Here is a 13,352-nt window from a genome sequence, read left to right as displayed (position 1 = left end):
CCACAGATCCTCGCTCCCTCATCAACATCTTTGAGCATCGGCAGCTCCGGAGGCCGGGTAGGAAACTATGTGAAAAAATCCTCTGAGGTCACAATTTCTGGGTGTCACTGGAACATCTGATCATCATCCCTTTGGCAATTCCAGCCTTCTCTGGAAGGTCAGTAGAAGCAATTGATGTATTCACCTCTACAGGAATCAGACTCGGGCTATTTTGGTTTTCAGTGAATTATGCCTTTTCAGTTTGGGACCCAACCAAGGAGGTTTCCAGTGGAAGGGGGAGATTCTCCAGTTGGGCTGGAGCCTGGGCTGAGCTCCAGTGCTGCCTGTAATGAGAAAGAGATGTCACCAGCCAGGCAACTCGGAAGATGCCCTGGAAGTCATGGCCCGACAATAACTGATGTTCCCATCACTGTCTACGCAACAATGTGAAAGCCACCTGCACAAAGCAGCAAGGAAATGCAGTCTGAATAGCATCATTAAGTCTTCTGTAGAGGTTTGACTAGGTCAAGGGTAATGGGCCAGTATCATCTTATGATCTAGTAAACAAAAGTGGTGGCACCTTTGGATGAAAAAAAAAAATCTGAGTAAATGAGGTCACGGTGATTTCGAGCAAGGAGAACAGATGGGCGATGAGCACACCTGAGTTCAAGCACTTTGATTTTTTTTTGGTGGGGGGGGAGTAGCTTGCAGGTTCTTGGTTCCCCCACCAGGGATTGAACCCGGTCCCTCTGCAGTGGAAACATATGGAGTCCTAACCTCTGGACCACCAGGGAATTCCCCAAGCACTTTGATTTTTAAGCAACCCATCCTGTCACCTCTCTGAGACTCGGTGTCTTCATTTGTGATGCAGAAATAGCATCTGCTCAACTGAAGTTAGAGAACAATTTGGGGAATCAAATTAGATGATGAATGTAAAAGCGTTTATCAAAAGAACACTAGTTCAGGGGCTTCCCTGGTGGCGCAGTGGTTGAGAGTCCGCCTGCCGATGCAGGGGACACGGGTTCGTGCCCCGGTCCGGGAGGATACCACATGCCGCGGAGCGGCTGGGCCCGTGAGCCATGGCCGCTGAGCCTGCGCGTCCGGAGCCTGTGCTCCGCAACGGGAGAGGCCGCAACAGTGAGAGGCCCGCGTACCGCAAAAAAAAAAACCCAAAACAAAACAAAACAAAAAAACACTAGTTCAGAGGGAGGAAAGAACACAGGCTTCAGAATGAGGCTGCCCTCTCTTCCCCCTTCTCCTATGTACAGTTAGCCATCGAGTCCCACAGAATCTACTCAATTAAATTCTCTATGTGTGTATCTCCTCCACCCCTATCCCATGGCCCTAACTCAAGCTCACCTCAGCTTTCACCTATATTATTAGAACAGCTCCTCGCTAGCCCCTCTACATCAAGGTATATCCACAGGGCAGTTAAGGTGATTTTTCTAAAATGCAGCTCTTAACAGCTCCCCATTTCTCACAAGAAAAAAAGATTCAGTTCTTGTGTAAGGCTTAGCAGAGCCTTCAAGATTCACCCCTGCTCACCTCTCCACTTTTCTATAGCCAGAAAACATGGCAACCTCAAGGAACAATTAGTAGCTAGCACGGGTGTTGCGTGGAGTAAGGACCAAGATGAGAGGTGGGTGCAAACCTCTGCTTCCCCGCTGTCCTGCTGTATGACTAGCTAGCAGGTCACTCGACACTCAGAGCCTCAGTCCCCTCATTTGCAAACAAAAAGGGTAACATTACCTTGATTTAAGGATTGGATGAGATCATGTGTATAAACACCAGGTCGATATCTGGCACATAATAGAAGCTTAATATATGACGACTGCTCTAGGCTTCTGCTATATTGTAGTGTTGTTTCCCTTGTTGATGGCTGAGAGAGGTGTTCCTCAGTGGGGTCCACGGACTGCCAGCAATCCACAAACTCCATTGTCCACCTGCCTCCAGGTACGGGGCTTGCACAGATGTAAACCCACTCCTCTCCCTGAGAGTCTCCCAGGGTCCCACCCAGGGCACGGCTGGGATGCAGACAGTAGGGGCTCAGCCCTGGCCCCTCACAATGGGACCCCGAGAAAACGGTGGTGATACGGCGGGTCCAAGCAGAGCTGTGGGCGTTTGCTCCGACCCTTCAGCCCAGTGGTGGGGGAGCAATCGGGCTCCTGGCCCTTTCATTTAACTTCTTATTTTCCCTTTGGCTTCTGTTCCTTCGCAGCATCTGGTTTCTGTCACTGGACAGATGACATCTGGGGCCCAAGTTCCTTGACCTCCCAAGGACCCTGAGCCTCCACTGGACTTATCAGAACTGTGCGTCCCAAGCCAGAGGAATGCGCCTGCGAAGATGGGGAAGCAGCCTGGATCCAGGAGGGAGGTTGGGGATCACAGTGAGGACCTGGAAACGTGCCTGGGCTGCGCGAAGGCCTTGGGCTGCCCAGGCCAACTCAGCTGTCCCAAAAGCCCTCCAGAGGCTCCTGCCACCTCCTGCCGCCTCGTCCCAGGCTCCTTGCATGGGGCAGGGCCAGCACTGAACAACTTAGTTGTGCAAACTCTCTTGAAAACAGAGAGCCCTCGATAAGAGATAGCTGTTTTCTTTCTCATTATCATTATTATGAGACACTAAACGAGCTTGCCTCAGTTCAGAAGGATCTGTCCAGATGCGTAAAGCACTGCCAGCGTCTCCACCATTCGGGAGAAGGAATGAATGCTGAGCACTTGCCATGGGCCAGACACCAAATTCGATACTTGACACTCATCTGTCTCACCCTCTCACAAGCTGATACAAGTTACTTTTCGCTTTCTCTTGAACTTAGAGAGGAAGGGATGGAATCCCACAGAGGCTGGGTGACTTACCTGTGCCTCATAGCTTCCACAGAGCTGAGCCAGAACTCACAGCCAGCTGTGCATAGCTCGAAAGACCACCACTGTTTTCACGACCCTTTGCTGTGTGCTAAGAGTAAGTACCAAAGCGGAAGCCCCAGTCCCGCAGGAAAAACCTGAACTTGACCATAAATGAGGTCAGGAGGCAGATCTGTAGTGAGACAGGACTCGAAGGAGGGGTCCCCAGAGATGCCATTGGCGCATTTGCACTTAATGCAGAGCCCCTTCCTGCACACTCAGAACTAAGGGCAACTCCTGTCCCCAGACCCCACCCTGGTCTCAGGGAAAAGCAGCTTCCAGGAGCCACCCCCTGCCAGGACGGAACAGGCACTTTAGAATCTAGAGGGCTGATTTTTATTTTTAACAGCTTTATTGAGAGATAATTTTCATACCATACACCTTACACATTTAAAATATGCAATTCAGTGGGTTTTAGTATATTCAGAATTGTGCAACCATCACCACAATCAGTTTCAGAATATTTTCATCATCCCTGAGAGTGACCCAGTATGCTTGAATCATCATCAGACCAGCAACCCACCCTTTTCCTCCCAGCTGGAGGCAGCCAATAATCGACTTCTTGTCTCTATATATCTGCTGATTCTGGACATTTCATAAAAATTGGACTCATATAATATGTGGTCCTTCGTGACCAGCTTCTTTCATTCAGCATAATGTCTTCAAAGTTCCTCTGTCCACACACCATGCACACAGTTGTAGCACGTATCAGTACTTTATTCCTTTTCATGTCCAGATAATATTCCACTGTATGGACATACCACCTTTTCTTTATCCATTCATCAGGTGATGGATACATGGGTTGTTTCTATGTTTGGGGTATTACGAATGATGCTGTTATGGGAGTTCAGGAACAGGTTTTTGTGCGGACGTCAATTTCATTTCTCTTGGGTGCGTATCTAGGAATGGAATTGCTGAGTCACGTAGTAATTCTGTTTCACCTTTGGAAAACTGCCAGACTATTTTCCACAGTGGCTACAGACACCAGCAGTGTGAAACGTTCCAATTTCTCCCCATCCTTGCCAAAATCTGTTACTGTCTGAACTTTTGATTATAGTAATCCAAGTGGATGCGAAGCAGTATCTCATTGAGGTTTTGATTTACATTTCCTTAATGAGGAAGGATGTTGAGCATCTTTTCACATGCTTGTTGGCCATTTGCGTATCTTCTTTGGAAAGAAGACTGCCCATTTTTTAAATTGAATTGTCTTTTTCTTATTAACTTGTAAGAGTTCTTTCAAATATATTCTAGATACAAGTTTCTTACATGATATACAATTTGCAAATCTATTCTCGCATTCTGTAGGTCATCTTTACACCTTCTCAATGGCATCCTACAAGCACAGAAGTTTTTAATTTTGAAGAAGTCTAACTTATCTATTTTGCCGTTTGTACTTTTGGTCTCATATCTAAGAAGGCTTTGCCTAACCCAAGGCCGTGAGTATTTACTCCTGTATGTTATTCTAAGATTTTTATAGTTTTAGTTTACATTTAGGTCTATGATCCATTTTGAAATTACTCTGTGTGGTGTGAAGAAGAGGTGCAACTTCATACTTTTGCATGGGGATATTTGGTTGCCCCAGCATCTTTTATTGAGAAGGATATTCCTTCCACACTGAATGGTCTTGGCACCCTTGCTGACAAATCAGTTAACCAGAAAAATGAGGATTTAATTCTGGATTCTGAATTCTATTCCAATGGTCTACATGTCTGTCCTTGTGTCGGTACCACTCCGTCTCGATTACTGTAGGTTTACAGTGTTAAAGAAATTAAACAAGGGGGCCTTTAGACTGGGCTGGCTCTAATGCCTTGGTACTCTGTGCATGCAAACCGAAACTCACACCAGAGTTAATGCCCTCAAATTCAAGGAAATGAAACCTGAGAACAACCAGTCACAAACAGCCAATCAGCCTTTCCCAAACAAGGCAACTGCTCAAGCTCCAGCCAATCAAATAATGTCCTTGCTTTGCTTCCGCTTCTTCTCTATAAAAACCACTCCCCTGGCTCCTGTCTGCGGAGGGCTCCTATCTATTCAGTTTGGCGCTGTCCAATTTGAATGGATGCACGCTCAAACTCCGGAACGTTTTAATGTGCCTCGGTTGATCTTTTAACAGCTGACTTTTGAAATTGGGAAGTGTGAGTGATCTAACTTTGTTCCTCTCTTTTTCTGGCTTGTTTTGGCTATACTAGGTCTCTTAAATGTTCCATATCAATTTTATTATCAACTTGTCAATTTCTGCAAAAAAAAAAAAAAAAAGTCACCTGGGATTGTGTTGAATACATAGATCAGTTTGAGGAACATCGCCGTGTTAACGGTATTAACTCTTCCAATCCAGAACATGGAATATCTTTCCATTTATTCAGATTTTCTTTAACTTCTTTCAACAGTATTTTGTACTTTTAAGTTTTTGTACTACTTGTGTTAAATTTATTCCCAGATAGTTCATTCTCTCTGATGCTATTGTAAATGGAATGTTTTCTTAATTTCACTTCTGGAATGTTTATTGCTCATGTATAGTAATGCAATCAATTTTTCATATTGACCTTATACTATGCAACCCTGATGGATTCATTTATTAGTTCTCATAGTTTTTTAGTAGATTCCTTAGGATTTTTACAAGAACATGTCATCTGCTAATAGAGATTTTTTTTTCACCTTCCTTTACAATCTGGATATCTTTTCTTTCTTTCTTTTTTTCCATATACTTGCCCTGGCTAGACCCTCAGAAGGTGTTGAACAGAAGTGGTGTGAGTAGATATCCTTGTCTTGTTTCTGATCTTGAGGGGAAAGCTCTCAGTTTCTCGTCGTTAAATACGATGTTAGCTGTGGGTTTTTTGTAGATGCCCTTTATCAGGTTGAGAAAGTTCTATTTCTAGTTCATTGAGCTTTCTTATAATGACGGGATTTCAGATTTTGACAAATGCTTTTTTCTGCATCTATTAAGATGACTATGTGGTCTTTGAAAATCGGAACATCTCCATAGGTTGACAAATGTCCCCTGAGGTTTGTGTGTGGGGAGAAGGGGAGCATTCCCAGTTAAGACCCACTGCCTTAGAGAATTACCGCGAGAATTCAATGTTATAGCATTGGCGTGTCTGTCCCAACGTCTGGGACACAACAGACACACAATATAGAGTGGGCTATTTTGATTTTTATCCTCCCAGGACACTGCTCAGGGCCTGGAGGACTGTGTGTGTTTAAACAGAGAGGAGCTGCCCAGGCCCCTCAGGGGTCTCCTCCGTGACCTAAGGGAGCTTCAGAAACCTCAGCCCCAGACCCAGTGATTCCAGACACAGGACCTCGTGAAGACAAGTGCATTCAGCCACCCACTGTGGTTTTCCATTAAAACCAAATTCTGCCAGCCCCTCCCCAAAGTCTGTTAAGAAGAAATCAGGGTGGACATTACATCTTCACTAGGACACTGCTGGCTTAATAGCCCTTGGCTCTGGTCTGCCCTTATCTTAGCTCACGGGGCCCCTGGACAGGGCTGGCTGATGGGTTCAAATATGATGCCTGCAGTTGCCCTTCATTGGAATGGGATGGACCCCTGAGCCTGGCAGCTCAGTAGTGAAATTAATCAAAACCTTAGATGGTAGGTGACTTAAATGCAATGTCTCTAATCCTCACAGCATTTCTGAGGTGACATTTATGGCCATTTTACTGGTAAGGAAACTGGAGATCCAAGAGGTCAAGTGACCACATAGCAATAAAGGATAACCTGGGTGATTAGAACCTACAGCTTGGATCCAAGGATTATAACATAACCACCGCTAAACCGTGTTAAATCTCACACACACCCCATACAATACATATGCACACCACACACACACACACACACACACACACGCACACCACCCCTGCCATTTCATGGAACAGTAGCTCGCAGACTCTTGGGAGGCAGACTGAACAGGAAGCACCGACTCTCACGTTTACACAGAGGCGTTTGCTTTCCTTTGTATTCACCTGCAGAGGCTCCCTCTGAATTCTCTGTGTCTGACTCAGAAAAGGTGGGTCTGGGGCCAGGCAAGAAGGAAGAGGAGGCCCAGTACATCTCTGAGCAAAAATGACGCACACGGAGGGGGCTGCAATTAAACGATGAAAACACGAAAGGGAGAGGCCACCCATTTCTTCATCTAGTCATCCCCTCGTAACAATATTTATCAAGTGTCCACTACACTGGGCATGCAGAATAAGAGAAGGCAAGGCCTCTGCCCCTGGGGAGCTCTGGGGACAGTGGGGAGACTGACGTGCACAGACAAGCCAGTGGCCGCCGTCCGGGGTAACAAGGCCTGCAGTACGGTGGGAGCACGGTGTCCGGTGCTCAGCTTGGCCCAGCACGTGCTCTTCCCACCCCCTGGGCGCCCTGCAGAGCCTGGCTCATTCCTCCTGTGTCAGCATTCAGCTCTCACGGCAACTCCGCAGGCAGCCTGTTTTCCTACCGCAACTGGGCAAGGCTTTCTGTGCGCCCGCTCAAATCCCCCTGGACGACCGCTTGGTGGAAATGGCCACAATCGTGTGCAATAAACGTGGACTAGACAGTCCACCCCGAGACTGTCTATTACTTAGTATTACTAAGTAATAATTACTATTACTAAGTAATTAAGTACTTAATTACTTAGTAGTAGTAATTAAGTACTATTATCCCAAGAGGGCAGGGGCCGTGTTTGTTTGCTCAGTCAGTGCTTTCTTTCCGAGGCCTGGCACGTAGCAGGCAGAAGCCACTGAAGCGTTTCAAACAGCAAGTGAAATGGTTCTATTTAGGAAGATCGCCTTGGACACAAGATGGAGGGCGGATTATGAGATGGAAGGGAAGGGGGACAGGCAGAGACAGAGAGCTGCCGTAGGAACTCAGGGGAGAGACGGTTAAGACTGCAGACGTAGGCAGTGGGTGTGTGTGAGGGCAGGGGAGCGCTGGAGAGATATTTGGAAGTTCAAGTTAAAGGAAGCTGCAGAAAGGGGGGGAAGAGAGGAGAGGGAGAGTTTTAGGCTGCAAGGCCTGGCTTCAGGTGTGTTCCATGCCCACATGACTGAAGAATCTCTGCTTTCGGAGAGCTGCCAAAAGGGAAGAGTAATGAAATGTGCAGCTTTGCCTCTCTCGAGGAAATAAACAGACATGGACGTACCCAACCGTGGCTGACTGAATGAATGTAGAGGCAAATTACAAAGGTCTTCCATGTCGGAGCTAAAAAAAGATATTCAAGGACACTCCAACCCAGGCTTCTCCACCCTGACCACCTCCGGCTCGCACCCATCATATGCATCTGTTCCACTGGAGCAGGTTATGTGAGCAAATTGCTTGGAAAGGACTTCATCAGTGCAGAGGTCCCGTGAACTTCTTGTACCCGGAAGAGGTAACGAGACCCAAAGCATCTCAGGTCGTGCAAACATTCAAGTCAACCTGTTTCTCATGAGCACACAAACTCCATGCTGTGTTGTGCTGTGGGCTTCAGGGAGACGACGGTGGATAAATCATCTCCCCTATCCGGCGTACTCATAACTGAAAGCAGCTAGAAGTTTTATAATAAAAGCCAATGCTTGTCATGCACTTAGAAGGGTCCGGGTACTCTTCTAATACCTTATCTGTCCCAGCTTGCAGCAGCCCTTGGGCATACAAGGTTCTTATTGTCCCTCTTCTGCTGTTGAGGAAAATGAGACCCTTGCCCAAGATTTTGTACATCCTAGTTGTGGACACAGGAGCTAGTGGTGGAGCTGGAGTCGAATCCAGAGAGCTCAGCCCCAGGAGCTGTTGGGCAGAGTACTGTGCTGTCCCACTATATGGTGGCTGACGTGTATCGAACGCTAACCGCACTTTTTCATGCACTTGACACCTATTTCGTCCTCACAGTGACTCTGGGAGGGGAAATAGCATTATAGCATCGTGAACTTTGCTGTCCAGTCTTATGGGATCAAATTCCAATTCTAACACTCACTATCCGTGTAGCCCTGGCCAAGTTTTTAACCTCCCTGTGCCTCAGTTTCCTCATCTGTAGTAAGGGGATAAAAAGTAGGCCAACCTTGAAGGCGATTGTGAAGATTTAATCAGTTAACGAGTGTAAAATGATTAAAGTGTGGCTGGCACAAAGGAAGTGCTTTTGTTACAGTTGGGGAAGTGAGGCTTACAATGGTTAATTGCATTGTTTTCTATTTCACAGCTGGTAAGAGGTGGACTCTGCCTTCCTGTCCAACTCCGGTACCAGGGTTTTTACCCACTGCACCTTGCAGACACAGAAATCAGTATAATGGTTGGGTGAATAATGAATGAGCTAAAATAATTATTTGGCAGTGACTATGACCTGGACAGTTTCATATTCGTTATTTCCCTTAATGATTAATTGCTTGAAGATTAGGTACGATTATGCCTTTAGAGAGAGAGAAGAAAACCACCCAAAGCCACAACAACTCTCTTTGTCATCACCACTGCCTCAGTGAGAAGACGAGGGTTCAATTCCAGGTCTTTGACACCAAGGTTGATGTCTCTTCTTTACCATCAGAATAACCCAAGACCTGGGGCAAACCCAAAACAGATGCTTCCATCTGCAAAATTCCATCCAGAGCAGTTAGACCAGGGGGAATTCCAGAGGTTACGTCCTGCCTCTGCTGATTCCCAATCCTAATGTGGACCTTTCGGCACACGAATGAATTCTCTGAACCTTGGGTTCGTTTCCTGGAAAATGTGCATAATAATACCTACTTTGCAGGATTGCAGGAGTGACAGTGAGATGACACAGTGTAACAGCTAGCGTCAGACCCGGCCCACAGGAGGCGTTTAGTAGATTCATAGAATTAACATCAGTTCATATCACCACATGCTAATAGGTATAAGCTATTAATTAATAATGATTTCAGCTTGGAGGCTGAGCGAAGTAGTGGGGAAATTGGGGCATAATGGAAACACAGGAGGTCTGCCCTTCACAACCCTCGAGCTACTGTCATGTCGCCATTGGTCAGAGCTCCAGGAGTCAACGTGACATCTTTAGCCATTACTGCTCCGCTCCATGCACTTCTGTTTACTCAGTGCCACGCTGCTGGCCATGAGGCTCAGTATCCAGCCCACAGTGTAAGGGGAAAACATCCTGAGAAAGACATAACAGCTATCACAAAAGCCACGAGCTAAATCTTCCCTTCTAGACCATTCGAGTATACTGGCCCAATTTGCTCCCGATTCTAATAGACTTCAGTGTCACTTAGAATGCTTTGGGTGGCAAGTAAAATAATATTCAATTAAAATAGAATTATGGGGCTTCCCTGGTGGCGCAGTGGTTGAGAGTCCGCCTGCCGATGCAGGGGACACGGGTTCGTGCCCCGGTCCGGGAAGATCCCACATGTCGCGGAGCGGCTGGGCCCGTGAGCCATGGCCGCTGAGCCTGCGCGTCTGGAGCCTGTGCTCCGCAATGGGAGGGGCCACAACAGTGAGAGGCCCGCGTACCGCAAAAAAAAAACCAAAAACTAGAATTATGCAACCAAAATGGCATAAACAATCAAGGCCATAACATCACAAAACATGCAAATCAGAGGTAGATGTTTCCAGTGTGAACCCACCAGTTCAACAGTCTTGTCATGAGCCCCAAGGCTTTTCATCTTTCCACTCTGCCATCTTCACATAGTGGCAATGCCACCCTCAGAGTGTTAAGATGTCTGTCAGAACTGTCTTCACATGACATGTCCAAGGGCAAGGAGAGAAAAATTCCTGTCTTAGGTTATTTTTTTCAAAACCAGGAGCACCTTTCCAGAAGCACCAACACAGACTTTTCCTAGCATCTCATTCTCTGGGGTCATCGCATTCTCTACCTAACTCAGTATCCAGCGAGGGAGCAGAATTGCCATGAGTGACCGGGAGAGGAGGGTAGCCTTTTGGAGGGGTGGGGGTTGACCCATGAATGGAAGCTAGTCAGGTCTGCTCACAGGGAGTAAGCAGGACGATAATGGCTCTTTCAGAAATGGCAATGTGGTTCAGTGTTCAATGTCATGTGACTTCGAAGCCCAGAGCCGTGAGAAACACGGAAGAAACATCCCTGCCACATCTGCAGCCCTTCAGGTTCACGTAGGAGTTCACTTTCACCATCTCATTCTAGTCCATTGGGACCCTGTAAGGCAGGAAGGATCAGGGATTCTTTATGTCCATTTCACATCTGAGGAAGCTGGAACTCTGACATTCTAGCAGGGTCCTCATCAGCTAGAGGTCTCACTCCAAGTCTAACACTGTAAGCCCTGTTCAAGGCAGCCTCAGATGGGCAGGCACACCCACTGCTGAAGTCCTTCCAAGTGAGGCTCATGTGTGGACACAAGGGCAACGGTTAGGAGATTCTTATTGAAATCTCATACAGCTCCTCTGTAAAGCTTAACACCCTTGTCTTCAAAATATTTCAGGTTGAAAGGAGATGTGGTATATATACAATGGAATATGACTCAGCTATGAAAAAAGAATGAAATCTTGCCATTTGCAGTGCTATAGATGGACTTGGAGGACATTATGCTCAGCGAAATAAGTCAGACAGAGAAAGATAAATACGATATGGTATCACTTATATGTGGCATCTAAAAACTACAACAAACTAGTGAATAAAACAAAAGAACAAACTAGTGGTTACTCAGTGGGCGGCGGTCAATATAGGGGCTGGGGGGTGGGAGGTACAAACTATTGGGTGTAAGATGGGCTCAAGGATGTATTGTACAACACAAGGAATATAGCCAATATTTTATAATAACTGTACATGGAAAGTAACCTTTAAAATTTGTATAAAATTTAAAAAAATTTTAACTAAAAAATAAAAACACCTTAAAAAAAACCCAGCAAATAACAAAACAAGAAAAAAAATATTTCAGGTTGAACAGTAAGCTCTGGGTAGATAAGCATAGGTTTTAAGAGCCATCTCATCTGTTTTGCAGGCAGGATAAGCGTGCCGGCCTCATCTAGGTGGCTTCAACATAATCTGCACAGTTAATGGAGAGACAAGGGCATCACAGCTGCAGGCAACTGGGAAGCAAGCAGGAGGCACTGGCACCCTCCAGCTCAGAGTAGGAAATGTTTATTGCTCACTTTAATGGACCACGGCTGCCTGAATGTTACGATGCTGTAACAAGAGCAGCTCTGTGTCTGAAGAGTTGTTTCAGCATAGACCTGCACCTGGATTATGGGAAGAAGCTTTCTTTGTTTGTTTGTTTTTAGAGAGAGAGCTGGTTTCAGTTGTCTATGGAGGGATTTTTCTTGAACTGGAGTTCCGACCATCCTTTATGTGTTTATTCATTTTGTGAACGTTCACCAGCCAGCTGTGGGTTTAGGGGCTCTAATGTGGAATTCGACAGTCCTTTTCTGGATTACCCCCAAAGCCCTGAGCCCTTTCCATGCTCTCTGCTGCCCTGCTGTCTGTCAGGACCGTGGGGTGACAGGGAACCAACCTCAGGGGATGTAAAGCATTATGAGGACTGAACATTTTCTCCCTCCAAACCCAGCTCTTTGCTCTTGGGTCTCAATGCCTCAGGGCTCATCTTCCTGCCTCTGATGCTGTTCCACACGGGACCAAAACATATGCCCAACTGTGAAGGTCAAAGGTAAAAGGTCAAAAGTAAAAGTCACCTCAGAGACTATCTCTTTGTGCGCCATGGACCCCCTTGGTTGTCTGGAACTCCCGTGGACCCCTTCTCATAAAACAAAATACGCAAGATTGGAGGGATACCAATTATATTTCAATACAGTTACCAAAATAGTTTAACAACAAAATGGTAAAATAATAATATTCGGGCTCCTCTATTAGCACGTTCTATAACAAGGGCTAGTGGGGGTGGGCTGAGGAGGACTGTAGTTTTGAAGGACTGATAAGCATTCTTCATTCCTACAGAGAAAATATCTGCAATATAAATTGGTGATAGAGTCCCAGCCACTGCCGATAGGACTGTGGCTTGTTGCCTACTTTCATAATCAAGGTAAATTATAAATTTCAGTTAGAAGGTCATAAAAATGAAGATGCATTTTGGTTCCCATCTGTATTGGATTGAATGCTGGACCCCAAAAAAGATATGTCCATGTTTTAATGTCCATATGGGTAAAGGTGAACTCATTTGGAAAAGAAGAGTCTTTGCAGATGTAATTAAATTAAGCATCTCGAGAAGAGATCATCCTGGATTATGAGTGGGCCCTAAATCCAGTGACACGTGCCCTTGTAAGAAATAGAAGACCAGAGAATTCCATGTGAAGATGGAGGCTATGTGACCCCAGAGACAGCAATCGGGTTGGAGCACCCACAAACTAAGGAACCTAGAGCCCCAGATGCTGGTCGACGCAAGGATGGGTTCTCCCTTAGGGCCATCAGAGGTCACGGCCCTGCTCACACATTGACTCAGACCTCTGGCCTCCAGAACAGTGAGAGAACGTTTCCTTTGCTTGAAACCATCCAATTTGTGGTAATTTGTTACAGCAGCTCGAGGAAACTAGTACATTAAGTTCACTGATGTCTCAAATTCTAGTATTAAGACCCCTG

At 46.1% G+C, this 13,352-nt stretch overlaps 1 protein-coding gene across 1 annotated transcript; it reads left to right on the top strand.

The window, feature by feature from the left end:
• Positions 1 to 228: 228 nt before the first annotated feature.
• Positions 229 to 429, top strand: LOC101322616 (protein FAM229B-like). Its single transcript, XM_019931938.1, has one exon. The coding sequence runs from the start codon at positions 229 to 231 to the stop codon at positions 427 to 429; it is 201 nt and encodes a 66-aa protein (XP_019787497.1).
• The last annotated feature ends 12,923 nt before the right edge of the window (positions 430 to 13,352 follow it).

Source organism: Tursiops truncatus, chromosome 17 (genome assembly GCF_011762595.2).
Source record: "Tursiops truncatus isolate mTurTru1 chromosome 17, mTurTru1.mat.Y, whole genome shotgun sequence".
In the NCBI taxonomy this organism is placed as follows: Eukaryota; Metazoa; Chordata; class Mammalia; order Artiodactyla; family Delphinidae; genus Tursiops; species Tursiops truncatus.
This window is presented reverse-complemented; position numbering and strand designations above follow the sequence as displayed.